Source organism: Botryllus schlosseri, chromosome 7 (assembly GCF_051294905.1).
Source record: "Botryllus schlosseri isolate E-star chromosome 7, Bs_hap1, whole genome shotgun sequence".
Classification (NCBI taxonomy): domain Eukaryota; kingdom Metazoa; phylum Chordata; class Ascidiacea; order Stolidobranchia; family Styelidae; genus Botryllus; species Botryllus schlosseri.
In genome coordinates this window covers 7,191,278-7,204,839 of record NC_137242.1, presented here as the reverse complement: position 1 = coordinate 7,204,839, position 13,562 = coordinate 7,191,278, and the positions used below count along the sequence as shown (strand labels likewise).

Sequence of the window (13,562 nt, the reverse complement as noted above, 5' to 3'; positions counted from 1 at the left end):
CACATTTTTGTTTTTCAGTCATTCTTGCTCATAATCACCGGAAGTGCTCATTAAATACGATTCCACTTGAATTATTTTCAACTTATCTGCTGGAGTACATGAAGCAAAAAAGTGATTTCCGAAAGCTTTATGGATGTGCGTGAAGTTGGGGGTGATGAAAGAACATTTGGCGATGTCATTACGAAAATTAAGGTGGGATTAATAAAACTGGAACCTTCCTAATCTAGTTCATTTCTGTTATTAAAGTCCAAAACGCAGCGTGAAATATTTTGGGTGTATGTACTTTTTTCTTGCTTGACTGAGTACACGAAATGCCGTCATCACTTTGTTGAACGTCATCCAGATTTATTCCGTTTTAAATTCCATAAAAGCTGTTACGAGTTTCTCATTCAATTTATCAGGGAGTGAATAAAATCAATACACATAGTCTCTTTCGTTGCCAGAATGTACACGGTTTATTGGATCGTGTCGGGGCCAATATAGCGAATATAAAGTCAAAAGTGGGCCGGCATCGCCAACGAAGCGCCTCGTGTCCAGTCAATGACTTTAAATCTGAAGGTGACGCTAACAGCACCTGCTTTAGAAAAAGGTGAGTTAATTATTATTTACATAGCTTATTTATAAATTTGTTAGACATCTTCTCTTTTCCTCGTTTTTAAGCATTGACGCACGATCCCTTCGTTAGTTTATTAAAATTCCCACGTACGAACTACAAGAAGTAAATCAGTGAATATTTGAAACATCATTAGGATCAAATAGCCTATACTCAGCAAAATTATATTTCAGCAAAGGAACCCACCAGTTGAATATTTTCGGGCCCGGGTAAACATATAATATGCCTAGCTATCAGTGGGGAAGTATTCGGATAGGGAAATTTGAATCCCAAACTATATGATAAAGAATTATCTGTTCTGACCGCTCTACCGTTCTCCAATGTTTCGGTTGTCGGGGGTGGCTGCGACCACGGAATGCGGTCGGTACGGCAAACCATGCATTAGAATTTAGATCATGGATACCATATGCTGCAAATGCTGCATCATGCGTGATCATTTGTTTTGCGGTCACGCGTCATACTGTTCACCTATTTTGGTTTTAGCAATGATGCAACACCGGCAATGCTGAAGACGGCGGCAAAGTGTGATACCTCCACGCAAAGTCCTCTTTTGGGACGGAGGAAAAGGTTGTTGCGTAAGACCGATACACAGCATGATGTGAGTCGGAATGGTAATGTTGTATTGTTTCGTCGGAAAGATTTTCACTCTGAGTCGGACATGATAAAGGGGCCATTCCCAACCTGGACAACAAAAGTTGGAACCACCACATTCCCAAATCTTCTGACATTTGGTACATGCATAGATGAGTTAATTTCGAACACAATTAAGTTTATTTGAGGAAAATTGATCCCCGGGGTCAAAAGTTATGTCATTTTGAAAAATTGACGATTTTCTGCTCATTTCAGCTCTGCAGCATTCAGGTTTGTCAATGTAAAATTCAAAATGGTGTAAACAGATGTTGGATTACAGTTGGGATTTGGCACTGGGTTTTCTGAGTAGCTAGTATATTGGTCTGTATTCTCATGTGGTATTGAATGCCATGCGGTGTAGTGTTAAAGGTTAAATTGAGGCGAAACTTGGTCGATGGTCTGAAATCGGTCAAGCGTTACACAGTTTAGAATGCGAATTGAGCAAAACCTTATAAGTATATTCCAGCGAGTAGGGTATCATATGAAAGCTGGTTACAAAGACAATTTTCCATAGCTTTTTCATTTTGGTTTTTTGACTGTAAGGTGGGGAAATCGCCATCTCAAAAGTACACTGCATTTGTTCATGGATATGCTTAAGTTTGGAATACGGTAAACCGATGGTTCCCATACTTTTTTGACTCAACACACCTTGTTAAGCTCAACTTATATTCATCACTACCCCTGAAGACTATATGTCAATTTCCAACAACCTATTTGAAACCAAGAGCTGTTCCTTGGGTATATATTAATGAGAAATTAAAAAAAAATAACCTAACCGTTAACATCGCTGGTCAGCCCGTTTCCAACACAGATAATGACAAATATCTCGGGGTTTTATTGGACTCGGACATGTCCTGGAAGAGTCATATTCAGTCCCTACCCTAAATTATCATCGAAGTGCGGCCTGTTCTACAGCCTTGGACGCTTCATGCCAGCCTGGGTTCTTCTGATACTCTTTAAATCCCTAATCCAATCGAAGTTACAATATGGCATCCTTTATTGGGGGACTGGCAATAAAACTGCACTCGAGCCATCATCATCATCATCATTGGTTTATTAGCAATTTTATCAGTTCAATACACCACAAAAAATGCGATACAATGAAAAGACAGGAAGATGTCGAAGCGACAAGGAGTAGTCTGCAAAAACTGCAAAAACTATATAACATAAGGTACTCCGTATCATAGCTAGAGCCCCTTAGGGGCCTGTTGGTCCATCCAACAAGTCGCTGCTGAAGAGATTCGGTGTCCTAAACATAGAAGATATGCGAAAACTAGAAATCGCGAATTTTATTTATCAGTTCCACTGCGGTCGTTGCCCCGAATATTTCAATGACTTTTTTACCTCGGAATCAAGAGCGCACAAGTACAACACACGCGCGTCCACGTCGTCCAAATATCATATGATCGACCGAAAAGATCATCGCTCCGTCAAGTATGCCGGACCTGATGTGTGGAACAGTATTCCTCCGGCTATCCGACAGTCGACGAGCATGTCCACATTCAAGTCGAAATACAAGCAATTACTACTAAATGAATACTAGGTCATCCCAAAGATTACCGGACCACGACTGACCTATCGATCTCGCCTTCCATGACATGCCACCCCATTTTTGTCGCTTGCTTTTTTCTATAGGCTACTATCTTCTCTATTTTCATTCAGTGTGCATGCATGCATTGTTGTATTTGTATTTTTTTCAATAACATATTATTTCTTCTGTGGTAACTATGCCCGACGCCCATGTTAGCACAGCGTTGTACTGACGTAGAGTTATCCAAACGCGGAATTTTGAAAAGTAGCCCGCGACTCATTTTGAGTTGGCGACCCCCTGGGTCACCCTTACTCCCGTCGTGAACTTCCGTCGTTAACCCGCACCTATGTTGAATTTCCTTACCTTGACATTCAGAGCACTATCGGTAGAGTTTCTGCTGAAAAATATAACTCTGAATGTTAAAGTTGAGAAATTTTGCAACGGACGGATAAACGACGGAAGCAATGGGTAGCTATTCTCATCATAATCATTGGTTTATTAGCAATTTTATCAGTTCAATACACCACAGAAATGCGATACAATGAAAGATAGGAAGGTGTCGAAGAGATTTGGAATAGTCTATGAAATCGGACACCCACCTTGGCCTATAGGCGATGGAAAGAGGAGGCATGCACATCATCATCATCATTGGTTTATTAGCAATTTTATCAGCTCAATACACCACAGAAATGCGATACAATGAAAGGTAGGAAGGTGTCGAAGCGACTTGGAATAGTCTATGAAATCGGACACCCACCTTGGCCTAGGCGATGTAAAGAGGAGGCATGCACACTGAATGAAAAGTAAAGAAGATAGTATAGAAAAAAGCAAGCGACAAAAATGGGGTGGCATGTCATGGAAGGCGAGATCGATAGGTCAGTCGTGGTCCGGTAAGCTTGGGGATGGACTAGTATTCATTTAGTAGTAATAACTTGTATTTCGACTTGAATGTGGACATGCTCGTCGACTGTCGGATAGCCGGCGGAATACTGTTCCACACATCAGGTCCGGCATATTTGACGGAGCGATGATCTTTTTGGTCGATCATATGATATTTGGACGACGTGGACGCGCGTGTGTTGTACTTGGGCGCTTTTGATTCCGAGGCAAAAAAGTCATTGAAATATTCGGGGCAACGACCGCAGTGGAACTGATACATAAACTTGGCGATTTCTAGTTTTCGCATATCTTCTATGTTTAGGACACCGAATCTCTTCAGCAGCGACTTGTTGGATGGCCCAACAGCCCCTGTGGGGCTCTAGCTATGATACGGAGTACCTTATGTTATAGTTTTTGCAGTGGCTCGAGTGCAGTTTTAATGCCAGCCCCCCAACAAAGGATGCCATATTGTAACTTCGATTGGATTAAGGATTTAAATAGTTTCAGAAGAACCCAGGCTGGCATGAAGCGTCCAAGGCCGTAGAACAGGCCGCACTTCGGTGATAATTTAGTGTCTAGGGACTTAATATGACTCTTCCAGGACATGTCCGAGTCCAATAAAACCCCGAGATATTTGTCATTATCTGTGTTGGAAACGGGCTGACCAGCGATGTTAATGGTTAGGTTATTTTTTAAAATTTCTCATTAATATATACCCAAGGAACAGCTTCAGTCTTCAGGGGTAATGATGAATATATGTTGAGCTTAACAAGGTGTGTTGAGTCAAAAAAGCATGGGAACCATCGGTTTACCGTATTCCAAACTTAAGCATATCCATGTACAAATGCAGTGTACTCTTGACATGGCGATTTCCCCACCTTACAGTCAAAAAACCAAAATGAAAGAGCTATGGAAAATTGCCTTTGTAACCAGCTTTCATATGATACCCTACTCGCTGGAATATACTTATAAGGTTTTGCTCAATTCGCATTCTAAATTGTGTAACGCTTGACCGATTTCAGACCATCGACCAAGTTTCGCCTCAATTTCACCTTTAACACTACACCGCATGGCATTCAATACCACATGAGAATATAGACCAATATACTAGCTACTCAGAAAACCCAGTGCCAAATCTCAACTGTAATCCAACATCTGTTTACACCTTTTTGAATTTTACATTGATAAACCTGAATGCTGCAGAGCTGAAATGAGCAGAAAATCGTCAATTTTTCAAAATGACATAACTTTTGACCCCGGGGATCAATTTTCCTCAAATAAACTTTATTGTGTTCGAAATCGACTCATCTATGCATGTACCAAATTTCAGAAGATTTGGGAATGTGGTGGTTCCAACTTTTGTTGTCCAGGTTGGGAATGGCCCAAAGCCTAACTGATAGCTAAGGGCTGCATTTAAAACAAAAATCAATTTAAAATGAACACGTTTTAGACCCTTTGTTTAAAATATGTTTTTATTGTGTTTTTTTCAAGCAACGACGCCACGAATATTTAATTGTGACGTAGGGGAGACCGGGGACAAATGTAACTAGGGGCAAATGTAACAATCGACCTCACCGCTAGTAGGATGGAGAAATCAGCTTGATATTTTAAGTGCGCATGCAGTAGTTATCTCTCCTATTATACCTGGAGTTACGTTGAGCTACGATGCGAGACCCCGGAATAATTAGCAAAAAACGAAATTTTTGACCCTTGAGTAAAGTTTTTCTGGTCTGGAATAATTTGTCTGGACGAATAGTACCTCAAGTAGTTCCAACGTAATATGTGTAGCTGGACCAATGTTACTATAGTCTACCGTGGTGATGGAAAGAATAGGACTTGCATTGCCGGGAAGGTACCATACTGAGACACTAATCATGGTCGAGCGTGTCAGGGGCAATCGTAACACTCTGTTGCTTTTGCCCCGTTACAATATGTTATCAATTCTGAATGTCTTTGTTCATATGTTGGTATTACCATTCATCTACTGCAGAATAATCTTGCAACGGCAAGAAGTTCACCAGAACAGATACTGCCTTGCGATACCAATTCTAACATGATCATCCGTCGGAACGGTCATACAATAGTGGTGATGTGAATCTGACGGTTCGGTTACTTTCGTGATTCAACCACCCTTTCTCATGTTGATCGACTTTTGGTGTGTCGAACTTCAATAGTCATGTCTTAATTCTCGTCCTCTGACTTTGATCATAGTCCACTTACATTTTGATATTTGATGTGAACAATTTATGTTAATTTTCTACAGCACAGATAAATGTCATTATAGATTTGACGCTACACAATATTGCGTCCTCGTTTTACTATACTATCATCGGCCCATTCAACCAAGATATGTGAGCCAGGTCGGTTTCGCACCTCTGCAGGTGACCGAATGACCAACCCATTATGCCCGCTGAACAACAGAACCTTGGTAGAAGAGGCCGAATATGTGTAGGGAGATGATGGAATGAATGTGTCTCTTGTACACTTAAAGCTTGAACACGACATGAAGGGTGATATTGCATTCAGATGCCATAAATGCGATGGGGCGTAGCCTGGAAGCGTTCAAACGTCTCTTCCTTTAGTTTCATGCAATAATACAATTTGTGCTTCCGTTTTCCTTGTTCTTTCAGTTTGTGTTTAGTTAGAAATAACACTGTTACAATTGCCCCGCAAGGGTGGTACAATTGCCCCTGGGTACGGGGCGATTGTAACATTTGAGCAGCGATTTTTGCGACCCAGAATTTCCATGATTGATTGTTGATTGGGTTCCAATTTAGTTTTCATATCAACTATCGAGTTGTTGGCTTCTTTATATAAAACTTTGGAAGTGAAATTTCCACGAGAAGAACATGTAATGTTGGAAAATACGAAAAGTGTTACAATTGTCCCCGGTCTCCCCTAATAGTGGACTAACATTGACTTTTGAAAATATAAGGTATAGCTCATTTGACGAAACATCTGTACTATTGCGGTAGATGAGCCGACTATTTTGAGACTTTCAACAATCCCATGTCGATATACGTCGGTTATATAGGGTGGTAATTGTCCGTAAGGTTCATATACAACATGTTTTTGGGAAAGTATTTACACAATTATGGCATAATTTTACAACTTAAAAAAACACAATTTTTTTTAAAAGGCCTTTGTTTGATACACTGTTTAAAACATGATACAATTGGTGCTTGTCAACACTTGAGTCATTTACGCCCGCACAGTAATTTCATAAGTTCGTGTCGGAGGTCTTTAAGCGCACTTGCGTGATTCTGATCTCTGCTGCCATATTTCTTGAGTTCGGCTCTCTCTTCCTTCTGGGCTTTTTGGAGGCGCTGTATTTACAGCGGGATCGGCGATGACGAACCCAGAAAACAAAGTATTTTGAAAGACCGTTTGTTTTAAATGCAACCCTAGCCGTAGCAGTGGGCACCAAATGCCGCTCGGTGTGGATCAATTGGTTCGGATAATAAACTGCTACTGTGAAAACTCCGTTGTTCCATTGTTACGCCTGAAATCCACAATCCGATATATAGACTATGTGTATGAAGTGCAATCACTAATCCCAGTCGTAGTAGGGTAAGTTTTTGTTGCAGACAAATCCGTGGAAAGTTGCACTTATTTTTCACAAAAGTTGCACGTTCTCCTTCAATTTGCTCCATTTCGTATTAGTCACATCCCAAATTATGTCATTTTAAAAAAGACTGACGAATCAGATTATACGCCGCAACAAAGAAAAAAAACCTTCGTGGGAATCTTTAGATGATGTTTGATCCCAACTTTCAACTTGGCGTTGGCGAATTTGGTGAAATTTTCGGGTTATTTTCGTGATGTCCGCCGTCGTTTGCAAATTACCGTAAAGTCTTTTTTCGGACATACAGGAGCATTGCGCGTTGTCAATTGGTATGCTGGGAGGTGCCTCCCACGACATAGTCGACATGCACAAAGTATAGACACACCCATGTAAAGCGATAGGCACGATTATGACTATAGTTCCTCGACTGGCTGACTTACCGGTATTTACCAATTATACACTCAGGGCCGTAACAGCACTTCGTCAGCGTCCGTTTAGTGGTTCAGCTTTTCTCGTCTAGACGCGCGAGGCGCGAAAAATTTCAAAATTAATGATTGAATCAGTCAATATGATCGGTAATTGAATATATATTGTTCTCAATTTTTATCCTCTCTCTGCCCGCGTAATCAAATTTACCAGTAGAGCTGAGTGAGGTGTGTTTGAAATGGTAGGACACCTCAATAATAATTAAACATCTTCGGGCGTATACCCGTTCGCAGGAACGAAACAGCACTTGGCCAGGCCCCCCAATAAAACTTGGGTCTTGGGCTCCTATAGGGTGATAAACCGACCCCCCACCCATCACGTTGTTCGCTTTTGTCACGAAATAAGAACCACAGCGTATAGAGAGCCAGCGCGAAAATTTTCGATAATTCTTGATAAAATCGGTCAATAATATTGGGGATTGCATATATATTGCTATCAATTTCTTGTCCTCCCTGTTCACGTTATCAGATTTACCGGTAGCGCTGAATGAGGTGACTTGGAAACTGTAGGGCCCGTAAATAATAATCAAACATATTCGGGCGGGCGGACCCGTCGGTATGAAATCGTTTCATGATGTCATTTCGTGATCTCCTTTCTGTTATATCAAAAAATACAGAATCGCCCAAATGTACTAAACTAACGACGCACACAATTTAAAATTGGTATTTCTTCACTGGCATATAATTTTTCCCTGCGGAATGGTATTAGTCATCTGAGGTTCAGATTGCCAAGACAGGAACATTCGGCGCCAGTCATTTAGGCGCCCATGGACAATTAAACCTATTTGTATTTTGCATATATAACGAAGTTTTCGGTCAGCGTAAGAGGGCAGTCCTTTTTGGCCCAGGTTTTCTCGCTGCCGGTCGTTCTGGTACCCTTCTTGGAGTCGCATGTTACATGTCCTAAAACCTTAAATGTCTCGCCGATATGTCCATATCGATAAATCTTGCGTATTTTGTCTTGGGGAAGAGTAGGCTACCAGATAATTAAGAAACTTGGCAACCTGAAATCGCGCACAGCGCGAAAAATTTTTGAAAAAGTTGCATAAATTTTTGAAAAATACTCTATAATTTATGCTAATTCACGAAATAATTTTGGGCCTCCTTCGAGCTCTCCCCCCAATTGGGGGGTATGGGGTGCGGCAGTTACGGTCCTGTATACACCAACAACGAGTACATGTGCGCATGTCATTGTTTACAGCTTCAATCAATCAATCTATCGCCAGATTATATTTGTTACTATATTATCATCAATATTTTCAGAATTCATCGTCGATTGGTGCATCCGGAGAAGGACGCCGAACAATAGAATTGAATTCGGAAAGGGGTCGACACCAGATACAAGGTTTCAGAAAAATAGCTCACCGACGACTATCTGAGCCTTACGTTAGAAGGAACATCCCATCTCCTGCGTCCCTGACACCTCGTCCCTTCGTATCGGCGCGAAGCGAACGCTACATCAGTTGTAAGTCAAGTAACTATTTGTGTGTGCTGTAATAATCGCACAAAGTCGGCAGGTTTTGCTTCATTTTAAACGTGCTTGCGTAATTGCATTTACAGGTGATTCAAGCGTTGCCAGCAGGACGACAGGTACGGGTACAGTCAGAGCTCGATCAATCAGAAAACCTGTAGTCAGAGTAATCAGCGGTGAACACATTGTTAAAACGTCACCATCGGATGGCGATTCTTTAACACCAGCGAATACCAAAGAAACGGTTTCAGATTCAGAAGCAATGCTACAGGTCTATTTGAACAGAGGTTTTAAGAAGTCGGCCAGTTATAGCCGTGCTGGACAGAGACAGATATTAGTTGCAAAGCGTTTCAGACAAAGCTCTGTTGATAATAACCGGCATCATGCACCAGTAAGCACCAAAATAAACAATGTAACCTGCACTCGAGCCGACGACTGTGCGCAGGCGCTAGGAAACGGTGATAATACCAATGATAGATCACTTCCAGTCGACCTAATCAATGTTTCCGATCAGACTAAGTCCATTAATTCGGCTGAGTTGTTACATGATAACGTCTCAGTTGCGAGGCCGGACTGCTGCGAAACATCCTACAATATAGACATCAGCTATCAGAAAGGCAACATTGGACAATGTTGCACCATTGACACTGACCCTGCCGACTCTCAATTTGATGCGGAGGCAGACGAAGGAGAAATATCACCAAGGAATGTTGGCAAAGACTTGGAATATGACGAAACTTTATCGACACCCGTAGTAGTGCCGGAGAATTCTCTTGAAGCGGAGTCCTTGCATGAATCATTATCATCAACATCTTCAAGTAATACATCCATCGCTTCGACGCCGAGTACAGTTCGTTCCATAGTTCGTGAACGGGTGCTGCAATACTCTGAGAGCGAAGATGCAGCAGAAACATCATTGCCGATTTCTGAAAGAGTTACTAGTTCTCCTATTTCGGAACGAATTCAGAAAAAGGTAGACATATACGAAAATCTCATCACAATGGGCCGCGAATCATGTCATACAAAGTGTCGCACCAAACCGGTCGAAATTTTGGTAGAGCGGATTGTTGATCGGTGCATACGAGACGCAAGTGAGGAGATTCGCATCGAATTCGAGGAACATACGAAAGAAAATGGTAAAATTGTTCATCTAGTTGTTCTTGTCTTTTAGTAACAAATATGTAGCTTGTGTGTATGTATGAAGAAGCGGTCAGTAACAAAGTATAGGCTACTTCTACTTTTTTCGAGTATTTCCTACTCGTAATACTCACTCAAGTAATACTCCACTTCTACTTGACAGCTTTTAAGGCAAAACTATATACTTTTTCCACTTTAGATTTTGTGCAATTTGAAAAATTTTAAAAGTGGCCGCTAGAAGTATGCTCCCGTTGACCAAAATCTACCTTTTGAAACTACTTGTTTGAGTAGTTTTCATCAAGTGGTCAAAGTAGTCACCGTTGGTACTGAAGTAGAAATAGAACTAGAGATTTCGAAGTAAGTAAGAAAGTAAGTATTCTAGGCCTAGTTTTGCCTAAAAATCTAAAAATTGTGAGGTAGAATAGTTAAATATCATAACCACTTGAGGAAGTAGTGGTAATATGCAAAACCGACTTGGAGTACTACGAAAAGCAGAAGTACTTAGTGATTGACCACCTCTGGTTTTCGTATCACCATTTTATTATACATTTTAATAATATATTCATAGTGAAAATATATTAAAACCCGAAGCTTTTCGAGCTGACACTTTTCAAGGGCAATCGTCAGCAAATGAAGAATTTCAAAAACATGCATCTAGCTACATTGCATACAACCAATTATGACGTCATAGAAACAAACAACATGAAATACAGGCAAACCACGAGCGCAGCTAGTGGCCAATTTTCAGATTCACTAAAAATTCCTTCTGCTGACACAAGCGCGGTCGGTGGATTTTAATATAAGTCGATTCCAGTGCAGACAGATGGAAATTAGTGCGGCCTCTGCCTAATATAGAAAATCTTTCATCGCAATAGTTTTTAGCGCAAGTTGCATTCTCAGCCAAATGCTTGCCGATGGCAGAGTTCATAGCCATGGCCTGATTACGTTCTAGTAATCGCAGATCAGTTACGGCTGCGTCTTCGCGAGAGTCCAGTGTGCGTGATCTGATAACGCTCGGAACATGTTGTTTGATGCGTTCCTGCAAGCGCTGAGTTGTTCTTCCCACGTACCGACAATCACAGTGGCACTTGAAATCATAGACTATATTGCTTTGTTGAGAAGCAGGAAGAACATCTTTGCGCGTTGCAGGAAGCAATTGTTTGGTGGTAAACACAACATTAGTTTTTACGTTATCGTAACAACGATTTACAGCAGAAATCAATTGCTTTTCAAACCGGGAAGAGATGGGGCCCAACCACGGTAAATGTATATATACATTTTCCTCAGACCGTGTGTTCGTGTTTTGTGACTTGTTGGGATTGAAATTCCTGAGTTTTCTGTCAACAGAACTCTTGATGATGTGTTCGGGGTACCCGTTATCGATTAGAATTTCGCGGATATATTCTAGCTCCGCGTTTAATTTTTCCTCCGAACAAATCATCAAGGCTCTGTGCACCAACGTGCCAATCAAATTTAGTTTACGGCGATTCGGGCTAAATTCGGGTTTTAATATATTTTCACTATGAATATATTATTAAAATGTATATTAAAGTTCTGTACCCCAAAGAGTCTCTATCACCATTTTCCTTCCACTTGACATAGTTTGGAGATGTCTTAAAAATTGCTACTTTTACTTGTAGTGGAGTATAAATTTACGGCGTTACATCTATGTCTAATTCAGTAGCAACACGGACTAGTTTGACCACTCCCATTTATAATTATAGGGGGATATGGGAAATTACCACATTGGTAATTCTTCATTTTTCCATCGCTACATTGGTTTGTAAAAGCAACCTATCTAAAATCTATCCACCGTACATGAATATAGTCTTAATTACGTGAGTGCGGCTTCAGGCATCGCGGTAATCCGAACGGCTGAAGAAACATATATTCCGCGTTTGGACCTGAGCTGTCTGGCGGGCAGTGAAGAAATCTACACTATCACTGCACCCGACGCACGCAAGCACAGGGGATACGTTGTTGACGCAACGGAAGGCGAGATAAAAGCATCGCCGAAGATTCAAGAGAAAAGTATTTTAAAGTGCCTCAAAATTTACTCAGATTTCGAGAGGTTGTTGCTCAAACTAATACCGAAGCCATGTTTCGACAATATATTAAAGTAAGTTAAAAGAGTGAGTTTTTCGTGGAACAATGTTGAACCCATATACGGGGATTTCAATTTCAGCCGGAGAATCATGAAGTCAACACCGATTAGAAGATTTTGTCGCATAGGAAAAGGCGTCGCTGTTTGGGTTTTTCAATGCTTCTCATCTGTTTGCGTTATGTTTATCCTGTTCTACGCAACATCCTCCAAAACAGCTCGAGACGATGCTTTCCAAGTTGGAGAGGCATATCTAAATGATATTGTATCATTTCGACGAGTCGGACATCCGAACTGCGTCATATAGCTCGTTAGTCGATACCACTAGACAACTTTACTCATAATAAATTCTTCATTCGGAAGCTCTCATTAGTCGATGGTTCTCAGCTCACGCGCTTTCATTAGAGAGTTCACGCTGTCCGCGGAAGCCGCTGGGATATAGGAGTTGAAGTTGAATTAGTTACTGTTCAAAGATACAGAAGGTCGACAACTATGAGCAGTGCAATATCGATGGAGAGATATGACATATTCATGGAGCTAGTAATTTTCGCATCAACAATCAGCAATATGTAATAACACCTCAAGAGCTATAGGTGGTAGGCTACTACGACTGAATGTATAGAAGATCAGGTATAGATATATAACTTAATGTCACTAACCTAGGCATCATCAGGGATATCTTGACTTGAATTTTTTTGTTGCTGGTACACTGGATCACAAGTGTCACAAGAACTCGTAACGTCCGTCGTGTGGGGCAGAAATGTTCTTTGGGCAAATCATTCCTTTAACCATTGGAAAGGAGAGAGTCCTGAATTATATATTTGAATATAGACTCTGTCTTTCAGATTATGTTTTTGTGTAGTCAGAAAGCTCATATATAGTCGAGGCTCTGATTAATGCCATCGAAATTATGACATGGTAGTTTGATTGTGTTCAATTGCGTCGGTTGTACGTAGCACAGTGATTCTACTGGAAATTTGTGTGATAAAGACGAAATCCTGCATCTCATATTATCATATCTGTATTCATATTGTATAACTATAGTGCATTGGATGCAATTAAACCGAAATCTAACTGAGCTTAAGGGTGACTGTTCGCTTGGTTGGGCGTATTACTGATCTCTATTAGTTGGTGTCATAAGACGATAATG

At 40.9% G+C, this 13,562-nt stretch overlaps 1 protein-coding gene across 2 annotated transcripts; it reads left to right on the top strand.

The window, feature by feature from the left end:
* The first annotated feature begins 34 nt into the window (after positions 1-34).
* LOC145443852 (uncharacterized) lies at positions 35-12,784 on the top strand. Of its 2 annotated transcripts, none has more exons than XM_080321809.1 (7): positions 35-192; positions 444-589; positions 1,097-1,211; positions 8,967-9,168; positions 9,264-10,310; positions 12,166-12,352; positions 12,497-12,784. In XM_080321809.1, exons 1-7 carry the CDS (start codon positions 130-132, stop codon positions 12,717-12,719), a joined length of 1,983 nt encoding a protein of 660 aa, XP_080177935.1. In that variant the 5' UTR covers positions 35-129; the 3' UTR covers positions 12,720-12,784. The 2 variants fall into 2 exon arrangements, with proteins under 2 accessions (XP_080177935.1, XP_080177934.1); XM_080321808.1 differs by having other exon boundaries at positions 12,166-12,430.
* Positions 12,785-13,562: the final 778 nt, after the last annotated feature.